Raw genomic sequence first — 16,081 nt, 5'->3', positions numbered from 1 at the left:
AATACTGAGTTTATGTACGGAATCTCTAACTTATTGAAATTTTTTGGCTTGTGAAAAGGGCAGATACAATGTTACCATCACTTTAATACATTTACTGAATGCAATATGCCGAGTCAGCGCGTATCCCATGAAGGTGTTTCTTTTCCACAAACAGAATTTTTCTAGTGATTTCAAGAGAGAGAGAGGCTCATCTTCCCGAGAAATCCCAAATCGCCTTGTTCACTTGACTGAAAGCAACCCCGAAGTCTCTTCCTGTCCACTTGTGGGACGTGCCAATTGCATTCAACGTCAGTTCTTCATTAGTTCTTCTGAGAATGTGGGCGGGTTGAGTTCAATTCATAGGCTCACGATTATGTGTGATTTATGTGGCTTGTGGTTACGTGTTCACACGTTCCTTTTGGCTCATAAATCTGTATATCCTTGTCCTGTTTTTCTTAGATCAGTTTTTTCCGACGTGAATAGATTCTGCGGTTGATTCAAACGTGATCTGCAAAACCTTTTAGAGAATTTTATTGGCTTTCGTATTCCTGTCTAAGGACACAGTATGCAAATCAGTGGAGACTTTCGATGCATTACGTGTATGATATTTAGACTTTAAAAGATATCGTTTTCAGCTTCTCTAAAATTGTAAGCTGTATAAGAAATGCTTTCAGATTTTGGTGAGTATAGAGTGCGTGAGGAAAAACTAAGACAATGAATGACTCAGCTGATACAACATTCAGCAATCCGGAATCGAGTCATAAAAAGCAAGATATCAGTGATGAAAAGAATCTCGTCGTTTCATTCATTCAATTCTTGCGCCAGCGGATTTCGCGTGAACAGTGCACAACTGATCAGGTTGAAGGAATTGAAGGTTATTGTCGTTGTTGTACTTCACTATGGTTTATCTCACTGATGCGATTGTTAATATGTCTAGGACAAGTAGTAGCTTTGTAGTAAAACTCGTGATTGCTTCCGGAACATCCGTATTCATTGCATCCCTGCTTTTACTTCTGTAAAATTACAAAATTGTTGCATATCATCCATGAGTTATTTCAAGCTTGAAAGAATTAATTTATTGCGTATTTTATTAATATTAATCAAATTTTATAAAAAAATTTTTTTCAGTGGCTATTCAGTGCCTTGAAACAGCATTTGATTTAACGGATTCCAGTTACTTGTTTCAACCATCAAAACCTCTTCTGGATATTTTCGTTGCAGCTGAGGGTCTTCCTGCCGTATGCTTCATTTTAAAATCAACTAACTATCGCAAAAAAAAAAGAGTCATTAGGATTTGCTAAATGCAGCGCAACTGATTTTTCAACTGTATGTATGTCAGTCTTTGTACACAGCACAAAAAAGGTGTGGTCCTAAGTGACTAAGCTAGATTCTTTTGAAGCAGGCATTAACAAAAAAAGTGTGGTACATCGAAGTTTCAGGGTGTTGATGATTTTCCGAAACCAACTGCAGAAGAAATCAAAATAGCGAATAATTTAAAAGAAGAAGGGAATACATTAATGAAATCTTCGCAATTTGAAAATGCCGTGTTAAAGTACAATGAAGCTATCAAGCTGAACAAAGATCCGGCTTATTTTTGCAATCGGTAGATCTAGAAGTCCTGATATATTGTCTGTAAAATAGACGGAACTTATTAGCCTAGTTGACATAATTGCTGGGAAGTTTTCAAGTATCTGGAAAAAACTTTGGAAGAAGACAAAGCATTGAAAAACTTATTTTAGGAAAACATGCTATAAACTGACAGCCCTTAAGTTTTTTATAAGTGTATTACTCAAAATATGTTTTTCGTTTAAAGAGTTTATCATGCATTTGAGAGCAGCAGCTTACTGTCGGCTAGAACAGTATGATTTGGCAATACAGGATTGTCGTGCTGCACTGGCCTTGGATCCAAAATATAGCAAAGCTTATGGACGAATGGGGTAAAATTTAGCGTGTTTTGTTAAGCCAATATTTTTTCATCACAATTCGAATATGAACGGTTGCGTAATTTCGCGTACTTTTTTAGGTTGGCATTGTCTTGCCAGAATCGTTATGAGCAAGCTGTAGAAGCATATAAAAAAGCACTAGAATTGGATCCGGAACAGGAAAGCTACAAAAATAATCTGAAAATTGCTGAAGATAAGCTGAAAGAACTAGAGGAATCATTCAGGCAGGGGCAAGGTCCTGGGGTAGGTTTTGTCATATTTTCGAGTGATTTAATTCAAATTTGGCAATCTCTATAAAGATTTTTTTGTTTCAGCTGTTTGGTTCTCAGATGCCTGACATGACTGCACTGCTGAATAATCCAGCGATGATGAACATGGCCAGACAACTGATGTCTGATCCTAACATTCAGAATATGATGTCACAGATGATGACTGGTATTCTCGGCAGTGGATCAAATGCTGGCGTTTCTAATCTTATAGAAGCCGGCCAACAGGTTGTTTTTGTTTACACTGACTACAAATTTGATTAAAGTAAATAGGCTTTAGAAACTTGTGTATGTTATTTCGAGGATATGAAGTGCGTTACTATTTTTGTCTACTTTCAGTTAGCTCAGCAAATGCAAAGTGCTAATCCAGATTTGGTTGAACAGCTGAGACAGCAGTTCCAGGGCCAAGGTGGTTTTATATTTCACTGTTTATATCTAGTTAAGAAGCAGACTGCTATTAGTTACTATTTCAGCTTTTACTCAGCACTTTTTGGACAGCATTTCGTTTTTCTATGTGAGATGCAAGTATCGCTTTTAATTAAAAAAATGTCCGAAGCGACTTAAAAAAACTATTATGATGTCTTGTTCCGTATAACAAAATGAGATAAATAGATTTTTTCCCTCCGATCCTAGCAGTATATTTTAATTGCATTTAATTTAAATGAAATTTTTAAATGATTAAAAAAAAAAATGATTTCTATTTAAATGAATCTAAGCTGAACAAAATCTAAAAAATTATCTACAGAATTATTTCCTAGGAGGTCCTAGCAATGAAAGCGATAGGAATGGACCGCATGAAAATGGCACGCAGCCTCCGCAGTAATTCTCTGAAGTATTAGTGATTTTACTCTGCAGGCTTTTCTGCTTTTTTGATATTTATGTTTCGGCGACCACAGATTATTACTTTTGATTATATTCCTCTTCTAATCACTGGTTCCTTTACAACTTCTAAAACTTTTTATATGATAAGCTGTGTGCTGTTGTCCGAAGCGACTTAAAAAAACTAATATGATGTCTTATTCCATATAACAAAATGAGATATATTCCCTCCCTCCGATCCTAGCAGTATATTTTAATTGCAAACCGCCGGATTCCTATTTAAATTTTGAATATTTTCGGACATGGCTTTTTCTTCAGTAAATTAACTTATAAAGGTCTGTGAAGAATGATTTGATCCCGACATGGTATCACTTCCGCATCATAAATTACGAAATCAAAATGAAAGGGAAAACGGATTGTAGTTTGAGACAATTCTTGGAGTTTATCTGTGTGAAGAAGAGAGATAAGAGGTTGGTTATTTGGAAATGTAGTCTATAGGTGTAAACTATTGGTAACATATTTTTGTACTCAGAGTTCGCTTGAGCGGAGTTACAATTTATGAAAGGTATCTGCATGCATGAGAAAAGTTGCGATAGATAATTCCTTGGAATCATACTGTTTAAAATTAACTACGCAAGGTGAAAAGAAAAAATCCTCTTTATTCTCTTCCAGTCGAGGAGTATGTGGTTCAGCTATTTCATTCTGAGAAATTTATTACAAAAATCTATTTCCTTTAACTTCTAAGTTATAGTAGGAAAGTAATTCGCCGTATTCTTCACACGCAGGAACAAATAAGTTTGTTTCCTTTATTCAACAAATAACCCTTTGCACACAGGAATCTTTGAGACACTGTAATGCTTTATCACTGAACTTTGGACGTCCACTAAAATCAGCGTGTGATATCCATTCAAGGTCAGGACAAAACTGCGCCAGCAAATATATTGACTTGTCTGTACATGACGTTGCACGAATTCGCACTTCCTTTAAACAACACTTCCTGAAACATAACTTTTGATTGCACCTATCGAATAATATACTGGATGTCTTTACTATTCAAACTTCTGATGGAAATTCAATAAGAAGCATGTTTTTTGTATTTTTATTTAATAATGAATGCAAATTCATAAAAATGAGGGAAATAGAAGTTTCCAGTGTATAATTTCATTACGTCATTTTAGAAAATATTTTTTGAGCTTGTGCAAATGAAGGGAATGGAATTTATGAACTAAATAAAGTTCACCGCGCCAAGGCAGCAAGTCCTTTGTCGGTGACATATCTACAACCATTCAAATTAATATTTTTCAAACCCATGCAATTATCTGCTAATAAAGCCAAGAAGCGATCATCAACACAAGGGATGTGCGACACCTCTAAGTCCTGAAATATTCAAAAATATCTTGGATTAACAAAAACGGCTTTTGATGATGGCGCTACTTTTATAGTTAAGCTTAATTTCTTAAGTTTATTCTGAATCTAAGTCAAAAGAAACGATCTGTGGTATATACACGAGAAGAAAGGCTTGACGAAATGGAAAAGTGGTAATGCTGGATTGACTTAAACCTAATAAAAAGAAATATTTAGAGGAAGCAGGTTAGAAAATTTAAGTTTCATGTACCGTGATTGAATGTGCGCCACGCGCAATCGCAAACAAAGCTCTGTAAGTTGTTCGAAGACGGCAAAGTTTCAGCGATCGCAATCTTGAACCTGGCGAATGAATTCCACCTAGAATATTTGTCATAGCTTTTAAAAGTTTTTATTAGATAGTTTTTATTAAATTTTTATTAGATTTCTTCTAAGATTACATCTGCTTTCTGCTGGATTCAATACTTAGTTCCTCTGTTCAAAATGTCCAAAAAATCTGGAGATCGAAATGCAAACCAGTAAAGAATAACCGCAGTAGTTTGTTGTTGATGTGCTTGACGTCAAGTGCCAAATGACTTAAATTTGGTAGACACTGTGTTATCAAACTGAAGACACCATCAATAATCGTTGGCAGCGATATCTAAAAATTAACAGTAAAAACAAATACGCTTTTCCTCACGATTATCCGAAACCCAAAAAATAAACTAAAGGAGGATTTGGGTAAAAAATTAGGGAACTGAGGACGAAAATGATGCTGTCTATAGAAATCGGTATCAGTTTCTCAAAGTTACAGAACAATTGAAAATTTAAAAGCTAACATGAAGCCGCGTTATTTTGCTTCCAATATACGGCAAGATAGAACGTAGAAATGAATTAGCATCTTCTACACATCGCTAAAATTAAGTGAAAATCGCTAAAAGTTTAATAGTATTTATGATTGTTATACTTACAAAGTGGGACGATAAAATTTACCTCTTCCGCCTCATGAAAAGTGCTTTTTATACATGGTACTCGATTTGGACAAGGAAATGACTCCAAACATTCAAAATCATACCAAGAAATTCCCTATGAAAAAGGAAGTGCAAGGAAGGCAGAAGAAACTAGTAGCAAAGTGGTTAAATCATGGATATTTGTGAGCAGCAATAGCTCGCAGGGCAGCCATTTCTAGATGACAGGATTTCAGGATAACTGGACCAAACAAGGTGTAAAGAAAATGGTTAAATCCTCACCCAGCTTGGTTCCTTGCAGTTCATCTGTAGATGAATACTCGTCAGTTGAGGTAACATCTCCAAACGATCAATTAAACTATTCACGTCCTCATCGCCGCATACTGACAACCGTATTCTGTTTACCGTTGGTGGTAAGAGAGGTAAAGTGAAAAAATAGTTGCCTAAAACAAGTGATAATTTGAATTACAGTCTAATAGTAATCATTCAATAGATTTCGTTCCGGGTAAATCTGATAACAACTAAAGTGGATACACATAAATGAATGTATATGTGTGGAAAATGAAGCAGCCTTTTTCCCAGACAAAATCTGCAGCAATCGCTGGATAAATATCAGGAGTAGCTACTAACGATTTCGTTAACTACATCAGAATGCAAGAGAATGCTAAAAGCAAGAAAAAAAAATGAATAGAGAGGTGGAAATGGATGTTCAAGATAAAAGAAAATAAAACAAACCATGTAAATCAACATCACGCAGTCCTACACCAGCAATTCTGTATTCAGGCATTAGTGTAAGCTCTCTCCCTACCTAAATAAAAAGCGCTTTTAAAAAGGTCACTCAGTATTAAATTTTTATTTTTAATGCAGATGTACCCAATTTCCAAAGTGGATAATAAATTCCTCAAAAGAATACCTCGAAAAAACGACAAAGCGATAACTGCTTAATGTTTGGACAATTACGACTCAAATAAAATAGAGCAGAAGATGGATCGATTACATTTGGTAAAAAATCCAACTCCAAAACAGATAATTTTTCTCCGAGGTAGTGTGCGATATCATAAAGTGCTTGATCATTTAGACCTAAATTTCGGCAACAGAATTCAATCAGTTCACAAAAACAGCAGTTAAAAGACTGAATTAAATCGAACATTTATGAAACATGATGTAGAAGTATTAGATTTCGAGATGATATCGAAAGAATGTTAAAATAAAATGCATAAGTTTTTTCTTTTTTTGAAAGGACTAACCTCTGCAGCTATTCAAATACAAACAGTGAATGTTACGATTTAAATAAACAAGCTGATAGATCCCATCGCTTTTGATCTGAATTGAAAATATGAAATTGACAGACTTCATAAAAGAGCAAAAAATATTGCAAATGACATCCAAACTATAAAATATGTCAAAATGCGAAACGTAACACACAAACAACCAAACCCTCAATCACACACCAACTTCTCCATCTTCCATTGAAACCTTACGATGATAATGACGACAATCACCTAGTGCCCTCGGACAAATGCCTCTAGACATCATGACTAGGCACGGCAAGGTGCAATAACTGCACCCCGCATCGTACAAACTCAGACTCGTCATCTTGTATTTCTTCACAGGGCTCTGAAGAGACGAACTGCCGAACTGTTGCGCAGCACGACACTCCCAAACCACTACACCAACACCACCCCACAGTGGTGAATTGTACATAAACCAAACTTAGATTGACAACAGTTTGATAACAAGTATTTTATTCGACCTTGATGCAAGAGCTTAGGTCGACTGTGTGTAAGAAATTTGACTTTATCAGTGATAAACCATTTGATGTAAGCTTCTTCAAAGCTCTAAATTCTAATTTCTCGATTTTTCGTTGTCCACTTGTTATTGCACGAATACCCTAAAATGGATTTCGAGATCTTCTATCTAGGTCTTTTATCAACAAATGTAACTAAATGTTTCCAGTTGAAATTGAAATCCGTCAAATTAAGATGTAACAAATTTTGAAGCCTAAAGATATTTTTCAAATAATATCATTCCTATAACATTAATTGTGCACAACATGAATAGATAATACCATTCCTATGAAAATTCACTAAATTGAAACTTTAAATAAACTTCGAGAAAATAGAGTCGTTAACTTGTCAGTGATGTTTTGACAAAAAATAATTGCAATTTGTTGAAGTGCACGATTATGAGCCGCAATGGCTTCCAGAACACTATCAGTCACTTGATCGCTCAGATAAAAACGTAATTCCGTAAGATTTCTTCCAAATGAAGGTGATGATACAAGTTGAGCGCATTCTGATAGAAATAACTGAAAATGAGATTTAATTCATATGAAATGACTTGATCAAGGTTTAAGAAAATGTATATATATTCTTTAAATGGAAAAATAGTGTGGTGATTACTGTCTTCCTTTCTCTAATCTAGTGATAAAAACAACTTCCTAATAAAACAAACGATTGTTCAAATCATTCAATTAGCATTACAATCAGTTTTTGTGTAGTGGATACAAGTATTCTGAGGCTTATTATGCTGAGTTTTTTGAAGAGATGCAAATATACTTAAATTCACTGTCTAAATTCATCGTACAACTCCTGGAACATATTTTTGAACATTTTTATTTTTCTATGGATAAAATATCCAGGGATTGACATTTTTAATAATTACAACTGGGATAATGTAATACCTGGTCATGTGAGCTAAAGAATTCGAGCAAACGTTGTTTACAAGATGTTGGCAAATCAGCCAAATATCCATATAAGTTATGCTGGCACGTAGCTGCCAAACAAATATTGAACAATGATTTAACCATTTTGAATCGGGAGGAGCAATCAGTATTACGCACGTGTGCGGTGGGCTGTTGCTAGTTGACCTTGCTTCAGGATCTGCTGTTATTGTTTACGTCACTTTGTTGTTTATGCTGTAAATCATCTTAAATTGCTGGATGATAAATTTTCGAACTCTCATCTCATTCTTTTTTTTTTTTTTTTTTTAAATCATACGTGCAAAAAATGAAAGAGAGCAAAGGGTACTTTGATACTCTATGAAATAAACTGGTACAAATGGGATGATTTGAGATATAATCTATCATGATAGCAATAGAGAAGCTTTTTGGCTAACTAGCATGAACAAAAGCAACTAGAATGCGAATGCTGTGAAGTGTACGAAACTATGATGGAAGTCAAAATATTTAAGGGAAAGGAGAAAAAACCTTTAAAAATCTTTTTGAAAATGAAAAGATAGAATGGCGTCAAATTTTATCGGATAGATTCTACAAAAGACAATCATAAATTTAGAGAAATAAAATGGAAAGAAAAATCAGATCGGTGACTGGAAATGCTAAGGAGAGGATGATTTGCTTAACCTATTTTTGAAGAAGCCAAACACTGAACTGTTTATGTCTCAGATATATAGAGGATCGGTGGAACGTAGATATCGTTTCACTCACTCAGGCCTTAAAAGAATAGAGCCAACTGTGATCAGTACACTTGCAAAGTTGTGAAAAAAAAAAAAAAAAAGCACAATAATTGGGAATATTTGCCAGAATATAATAGTACAGTAAAAAAGAAGCCAGAGTCCTAAGAGATATTATAAGTTAGTTTGGCATATGACTGATGTTTATTATGCTTCAAGGATTATCAGTGACAGAAAAGGAATGAAGAGAGAAAGAAATAGTATGGAACTGCTTAATTTAACAAAAAAAAAAAACATACTGATTGATGATATTAATCGTATCATCATTTATATTCCCTTTATTGATTATCAGTGATTCTTTTCTTAGACGAATACTTTTGTTTTATTTTACTTAATTGATTGAAATAATAAGGAACAAAGAATAGACTCACTGGTTTTTGTAACAGTAAGTTACTTAACAATATTACTCCTAATAACTTAGCCATAAAAAATGAAGAATTTTAAAAATCTGCTGGCATCGCGAATACTATGATGAGAAATACCTAAGCTAAGAAACTCTGTTGCAGCAGAAACTTGATGAAGTTGAGGTTTAGAGCAGAAGCAGCAGCAGAAGTAGCAGAGGCGGCTTAATGCTTACTATTATTTCAGTTGGACATTTGTGCTGAGCTCGTCAACATCTGTTAAAGAGATAAGTGATCAGTGTGTTCAAATATCAGTCAGTGAATATCACATCCATCCATCCATCACAGATCACGCCAGCATTTCAATTCTCTACTGATAAGCTTCTTCTTCTTAATGTCTACGTTCACATACATTCATTTAATTAAAAAATTATGCTGCAATGGACGAAACCTTTCATGAAATGGGTGATTGTGAGTAGTACTTAAATTTTCTTTGCGTGTAGACATTTTGTTAAAGGATTGTACGTGGTTGTGAAATGTGATGGGTGAAGCATACCGCTATAATGTTTCACGTGTAGAGAGAGACGCAGTTACGTGATTCGTGAAGTGACTGGAATGATGAACAAAATGTATTTCAAGAGAGAGAGACAGGGAGATGAGTGTAAATCTTCGTATAGTTGTTATAACTTATGACATACCACAAAAAGCTGAGAATTTCGGCTCTATTTGTGGCGCATTTCTCTGTACTGCATGGTGTTTAAATTTCTGAGCTCAAGGCAAGATGTTCAATTCACATTAGTATCATCATTCAAAATTTGTATTGTAGAAATGAAGACTCGAAAGAGGACATCTGAAGCTACGAAAGCATCAAGAAAAAGACAGCAGCAAATAACTTTTGTGAATGAGAAGGTGAAAGCTTTATCTACTCAGACTGCTTCATGCTCGAGAACAATCGGGAACGGCGATAGCAGGAGCAGAAGGTAATTTAAGCTTGCCTAAGTAATTTGAATTGAATTTGCAGGTATTCAGCCTCATTAATTGGGCATGTATTAGCAGTTGTACTAACAAGTGGATTTAGTTAAGCTAAAATTTAAGTCATTAACAAATTAATACTATTATAATATTATGAGATATGATTACTTCATTGTTGCATCTAATTTTTTACACTTATAACTTACTTTCATTGTAGTTTATACCATTATTTAGTTTATACCTTGTGACTGTTTAGCTTTTTTCCTGTTTTCGTGTAGTACATGTTTCTTTGCATGTGCCACATTTTTTTATCATTCAGGATTGCAGCAGTGAAGAAAACTCGACTTAATTTACAAACTTCTGCTGACTCATCTGACGTTGTAAGAAAGAGCGAAAAGATTTTGGCAAAGGTCAGGGAATACAAGCAGCAGAAAAGCTCCTCCATTTATTCTCCAATCAAAACTAGAGGATTATATAAAAGGCAGTTTGTGGTTGAATTTTATTTTAGACATTTGAATTCATCGTTTTTTTTTTTGTAAATTCTTTGAATTTTATTTTGGACATTTGAAAAGAATTTGTGATTCAGTTAGACTGATTTCATGAATTACAGTCAGTTTCCCATAATGCTTTTGCAAATGTAATGCTGACTTAAAGGAATGATATTTTCTAATTTATTTCAGGTCACGAGGAACAGACCGCTGTCGACTATGTAAAATAAGTGCTGGGGGTTTCATGACATGTTCTGTTTGTGAAAACAAATGTAAATTCTTTTCAGTCAAATATCTTTTAATGTAATCATTTCATGTGATAGTCTCCGTATTGAGTGCTTTTTCCATTACTCTGAGTACATGAGTTTTTAATGCTATGAATCATATAAGCGTGTAAAATAAAGCTAAATATCTATAAATACATTATTTTTTTAATCAAGACTTATTTCTTGTCTATGGTAATTATGCCCGTAGTTTCCTGCCCTTATGAAAATCTAATTTTTACGCCGGTCAGATATTCAAGTTTATAGTCAATATGCAGATCAATATGATTTTTCAGATCACTTGGAATGTTTGGGATATGCACCAGAATCTATACGTTTGGTGTCAGAAAAACGGTGCTGCACATGGCTTTGTCCGACATGTATATACTGCTACAGTTGCAATGAGTTTATATATGATGTGAGTTTTTATGATTGAGGATGTTCCTCTCTAGTTGGAATTTCTTGTGTAGAACACTGTAGATTAATAATGCCTTTATTCATAGCCTGTTTTTGCTTTGTTTAAAGTTTGAAGTTTTAACTTTTATCTAAAGTTCATTATAAAATATCTTGTGTTGAGACTTTCCTGTTCCTGTTAATTTTGGTGTTTTTTTAAAAAAATCTAATTTTGAGGCATTTGTCAAAATTGAAGCAGATTATATAGCTTTTACGATTTTCAGCCGGAAAATGTGCAGTGTTTTGCATGCGATACAGCTTTTCATGGAACATGTAAACCACCTTCTGGAGCGTGGATAAATCCGAAGGATCCGCTTTCAAGTTGGTTCTGTTCAAAATGCAAACATCTTTTGGACATCGAAAATAGGTCAGTTGATGTTTTTAAAAAAAAATTGCTTATTAGAATGTATTGACTGCCAGATATTTTATTTGCCTCAAACTTGGGTAATTAAACCAAAATTAACATTAACGCAAAAATCAATGTTATAACAACGCATAGATATTATAAATGGTATAATAATGATCATAAAACACTAAAATACTTCAAAAACTACCCAAAAACGAGGCATGAATAATGGTTAGTATGGAAGGTTGGTTGGTTTATATATAGAACTGAACTGACAACCCGAAAGCTGGTTGAAACATTTGCATGAATGTAAACAAAAACTGGTAACAAAATTAGTTTTTCGTTGTGTGAGAAAAGAGGATGTAATTAGCTTAGTGGCTTAAGGATCTAGACAGTGTTATTATTTAAATGCAGAAATATTTGGTGATTGACTCATCACGCATCTGGCAAAAAATATTAGGATTTGAATGTAATTTAAATGTGTCGTTTTTACGACATTTATGCTGTGCAGCTTTTGGACCAATGAAAAGTAAGGTTTTCGAATTTAAACAGATCTGGATTCACTTTCAAGTTTATTGTTTAGTTTATTCAAAAGAGTTGGTCTTTCAAACACTGTCGTGGTTGCCTTTTGAATCGTTTTTGATAAGCGGAGAATTAGGACTGTTTTCCAGATTTCGAGGGAGAGAAGGAAAATATGGGAGACGATAAATAACTGTTGGATCGATTAAAACTAATGCTAATGATTTTCGAAGAAATACTGACAAACTTTTGGGTTTTTCAGTGAATCGTCGATTAGCTCCTTTTCATCGAGTAGTTCCCTGCAAGGAAATGGATCAACGGGGAAGAAATTATATTCCTGGCATTTAAAACGTGATTGCACATCAGCTTATCTCTGGAAAGCTAAGTTACAAGCTGAACGAGATGCTGTATGTATCTTTCATTATGCTTCTTCACATCGTATTGTATTATAATATTTTTGTAGTTAGCTTCCTAGTGACAAGTTGTTAATTTTTAATAAGATTAAATGATTGAGAAATGATATTAATTTTTACTGTAAATTTATTCCTTTAGCAAAGCAGATTTTGTTTATGCATGGATTTCTAGATAAACGATCAGTTGAAAGATTCCTGTCATCAATATTTGGAAGAGAAAGAACAAAAAGAAAGAAATAAAGTGAAGCGACAAATTGAAAGGGAGGATTTTTCATTGAAGAAAAAGATTGCTGTAAAAAATGCGAAGGTTTTTTTTTCACTTTTTTCTTTGCTTTTTTGGTTCTTTATTGTTTGCCTTAAAACATTGATCGTATTTATGGTTTTGATGAATTTTCCAGTTTTTTTATATTGATGTTTATATCATTATCAAGTTCCTACTGAAATATCAAGTTCCTGAAGCATCTTTTTTGGTTAAATTCCATTGTTTTTCAAATAAATCGCTATACATTAGAGCACAACTGAAAACTTCGAACTAAATTTGTTTAGGCAACGTTATTGAGAATATTTTCTCATAAATAGAAAAGGCTGTAGTTGTTTAGAAAGTAAAACGGAGCGATTCGGAAAATGAATCGGCTAGGAATATCAATATTGTCGATGGGATTAAAATTTCTGTTCACGCAAAACGAGATGTTTCTGAGCAGTTAACAGAAGCTGAAAAACATCGAGTGATGAAGGACAGTTCAACTGCTTTTGACCATAATTTGTAAGTCCTATATCTTGCATTTTATTTGCTTGTATTTTACGATGTACATTTTTGAAGTTAACGACGAAGCTCTATAGGTTGCATTTTTTTAAAAAGTAAAATAAAGTTAATTCTAACTAATATCCAGGAGGAGGAAAAGTGATTGCAACGATATTCGGACATATATGGTTGATCAGCTTTTATTTATTTATTTTTTTTTTTTTGAACTTCTTTCTACTAGATAGAAATTTGAGTTCTTATATGTTTTCAACATTCTTTGTAACACTGTAGAATATGATTTCTGTCTCGTAGAAATTACAGGTACACAACTGCTAAAAGAGAATTTCTGGCATTTCAACCATCGGAAGATTTAAATGCTGATGAAGAAAGACCGCCTCAAACACAATGGGTCCACTTGGGTTCCGAACGTTTACTAGTAATGTACCCATCACCTTACCCAAAACGTATCGCACAATCATCCAGTGTTTATTTATGTCGATTCTGTCTCCTAGCTCTTGAAGATTCTACATTGTACGAAATACATGCGGTACTTATGCACTCATTCTTTGTAAATTTATCTGATATTGTTTGATACCGTATATTACTGACTACATAAGATTAGGTTCACGCAGCTTAAATATTTTTTACGATCATTCCAAGTTTTTGCATTCGTGTTTTATCATATTTTATGCTTTTATGAATTGATGAAATGTTCCTTTTTAAGGCTTGTTGTGAGTGGAAACATCCGCCGGGGAATGAAATTTATCGGGATGATAGACTATCATTTTGGGAAATCGACGGCATTGATGAAATTGTTTGTCTTCTCTCTGATTTAGTAAAAACATTAAAGAGAATTTCTCATAATTGCGCAGTTACCTTTTGCAGATCTAAATTTTTTAGAAATAGAAGTTTTGGAAAAAAAAAAAAGAAAGAAATTGGTTTTTACATAGTTTTGAAACGTCGAGCGTCATTTCATATCTTACTACATTTGTACATAGTACTTCACATAAAGCTGATGATTATAGAACTTATAAACGATTGTCTTCAATTTTTTGATGCTATTTTAGGCTTACTGCCGAAGGCTGTGTTTGCTTTCCAAGTTGTTTCTTTTTTCAAAAACTCTTCATCATGAAGTGGAAACGTTCTTGTTCTATATCTTGACGGAATATACAGCGGAGGGTTATGTGCTTTTGGGTTATTTTTCGAAGGTATATTTTCAGCATTATCTCTGAGATCATTCTAAAAGTCAGATAAGTAATCCTTGTTTAAAATATATTGTTTTATTCAAGGAAAAAAATCCGAGCAAAAATAATAACTTGAGCTGCTTATTGACTCTTCCATCATCACAGCGAACTGGATATGGCAAATTCCTCATCGATCTCAGTAAATTTCTTTCTGTTTTCACAGATTTTAATGAGCAGTGAATTTTATACTAGGAAAGTTTTCTTTTTTTCTGCTACGTTATAATTTTTTTCCCTGAAATCTTTCCTAGGTTACAAACTTTCTTTACGAGAGCGGAAGATTGGTGGACCTGAGCATCCACTTTCGGATATGGGTTTAATCACATATCGAAGTTATTGGAAAGCAGTGATCATATGCTACATTCGAAAGCGACGGTCGATGAAATCTCTATCCATCAAAGGCATGAAATTTAGTTTTTTGATATCTAAGCAATATTAGTATAATTTCTAAAGCCGTACTAATCATTTACTTTGTGATGAGTACTACGAATTAAAAATATTTTGGAAATGTATATTTTTTTTAATTTAAAATTGGAACTCAATTTTTTTAGAAATGAGCAACGAAACTGGTATACATTCATCAGATATCATTAGTACAATGCTTGAAAATAAAATGTTGAAATATCGTGATGGAGGTTACTTGATTAATAAAGTAAGTTGTTTGTTATAGTGCACAACTTAGGATGATTGTTGGTATTCTGAAGGATCACTTCATTTAGATGAACTCTTCTCTTTATCGTGATGCGCACATTGCACACATCAAACTTTGATAGTTTGTTTTGTTTGCTATTGTTTTCATTGTTCTAAAATTAAGATATAGCTAATTGCACTTCTTTTGTTTAATATTTTGAACTCAATTAAGTAATTAGAAAGATATTTCTTCAAAATACTTGATTAATGCATTTTTCTTTAATTGCTTAATTTATATATAAGTAGAGTAGCTACCTGTTTTAGAAGAAAGCATTTGCTACTCCACTGCGTATGTTTCGTCGTCGAGTTGTGCATGATGCCAAACTTATTTGGGAACCTGAATTCGATGTCGATGATGAGTTTAAAAAGATGGGCACATATGTTGATTAGTAATGAAGATGGTTTATTAATTACTTATTATTTATCGAAAATTCGGAGTTTAAATAATCCCACTTGTTATTGTTTTTCACTCACAGTCAACATTAATCGATTTATTTTTATTTTTTTGGTAAAATGTACCATCTCATCACTATCTTTTACTGCATGTTGTAGTGTTCTGAATAAAGATTTGCATCTTTTTTTTTTTGAGATTTATTAGGAAACATTAATTGGTTATTTAACCAGAACTACTTGATTATTCATCAAAAGAAAAATTAGCGATGAGATGCTTTTTTACTTCTACTTAATTTGTGCGTGTTTCCTATGACTAAGGGCAGTGACAAATTTTGAATTCTCAGGGGAAGTTTGATATTTCCTTTGCTTCACGCAAAATGATTTAAATTTTTATCGTTCGTCGTTAATATTCAGATTTTATTCAATTTAATAA

At 33.5% G+C, this 16,081-nt stretch overlaps 3 protein-coding genes and 1 non-coding gene across 4 annotated transcripts; 3 read left to right on the top strand and 1 right to left on the bottom strand.

The window, feature by feature from the left end:
- Positions 1 to 693: 693 nt before the first annotated feature.
- On the top strand, positions 694 to 3,011 carry Bma-sgt-1 (TPR Domain containing protein; the record flags this gene model as incomplete). The annotated part of the gene is made up of 8 exons (XM_001902689.2): positions 694 to 853; positions 1,108 to 1,217; positions 1,419 to 1,582; positions 1,812 to 1,916; positions 2,003 to 2,165; positions 2,237 to 2,416; positions 2,528 to 2,597; positions 2,947 to 3,011. The coding sequence occupies 8 exons, from the start codon at positions 694 to 696 to the stop codon at positions 3,009 to 3,011; spliced, it is 1,017 nt and encodes a 338-aa protein (XP_001902724.1).
- Positions 3,012 to 3,817: 806 nt separating this feature from the next.
- Positions 3,818 to 8,125, bottom strand: Bm5476 (Uncharacterized protein; the record flags this gene model as incomplete). Its single annotated transcript, XM_001902690.2, has 12 exons — positions 3,818 to 4,004; positions 4,248 to 4,384; positions 4,623 to 4,729; positions 4,886 to 5,009; positions 5,188 to 5,262; positions 5,599 to 5,759; positions 6,052 to 6,124; positions 6,230 to 6,396; positions 6,564 to 6,639; positions 6,772 to 7,028; positions 7,426 to 7,624; positions 8,000 to 8,125. 12 exons carry the CDS (start codon positions 8,123 to 8,125, stop codon positions 3,818 to 3,820), a joined length of 1,689 nt encoding a protein of 562 aa, XP_001902725.2.
- Positions 6,823 to 6,932, top strand: Bm15511. Its single transcript, XR_006227907.1, has one exon. It is a non-coding gene; the product is annotated as a small nucleolar RNA Bm15511 (small nucleolar RNA).
- Positions 8,126 to 9,956: 1,831 nt separating the features above from the next.
- Bma-mys-4 (Uncharacterized protein) lies at positions 9,957 to 15,645 on the top strand (the record flags this gene model as incomplete). The annotated part of the gene is made up of 15 exons (XM_043078568.1): positions 9,957 to 10,108; positions 10,420 to 10,584; positions 10,781 to 10,860; positions 11,148 to 11,269; positions 11,529 to 11,671; positions 12,432 to 12,576; positions 12,755 to 12,889; positions 13,182 to 13,345; positions 13,646 to 13,871; positions 14,049 to 14,138; positions 14,392 to 14,532; positions 14,614 to 14,707; positions 14,817 to 14,897; positions 15,117 to 15,217; positions 15,520 to 15,645. The coding sequence occupies 15 exons, from the start codon at positions 9,957 to 9,959 to the stop codon at positions 15,643 to 15,645; spliced, it is 1,965 nt and encodes a 654-aa protein (XP_042934502.1).
- Between the last annotated feature and the right edge of the window lie 436 nt (positions 15,646 to 16,081).

The sequence above is a fragment of the Brugia malayi genome, assembly GCF_000002995.4.
Source record: "Brugia malayi strain FR3 genome assembly, contig: Bm_v4_Chr2_contig_001, whole genome shotgun sequence".
NCBI classification, from domain to species: domain Eukaryota; kingdom Metazoa; phylum Nematoda; class Chromadorea; order Rhabditida; family Onchocercidae; genus Brugia; species Brugia malayi.
Note: the sequence above shows the minus strand (reverse complement) of the source record. Positions and strands in the feature narration are given on the sequence as shown.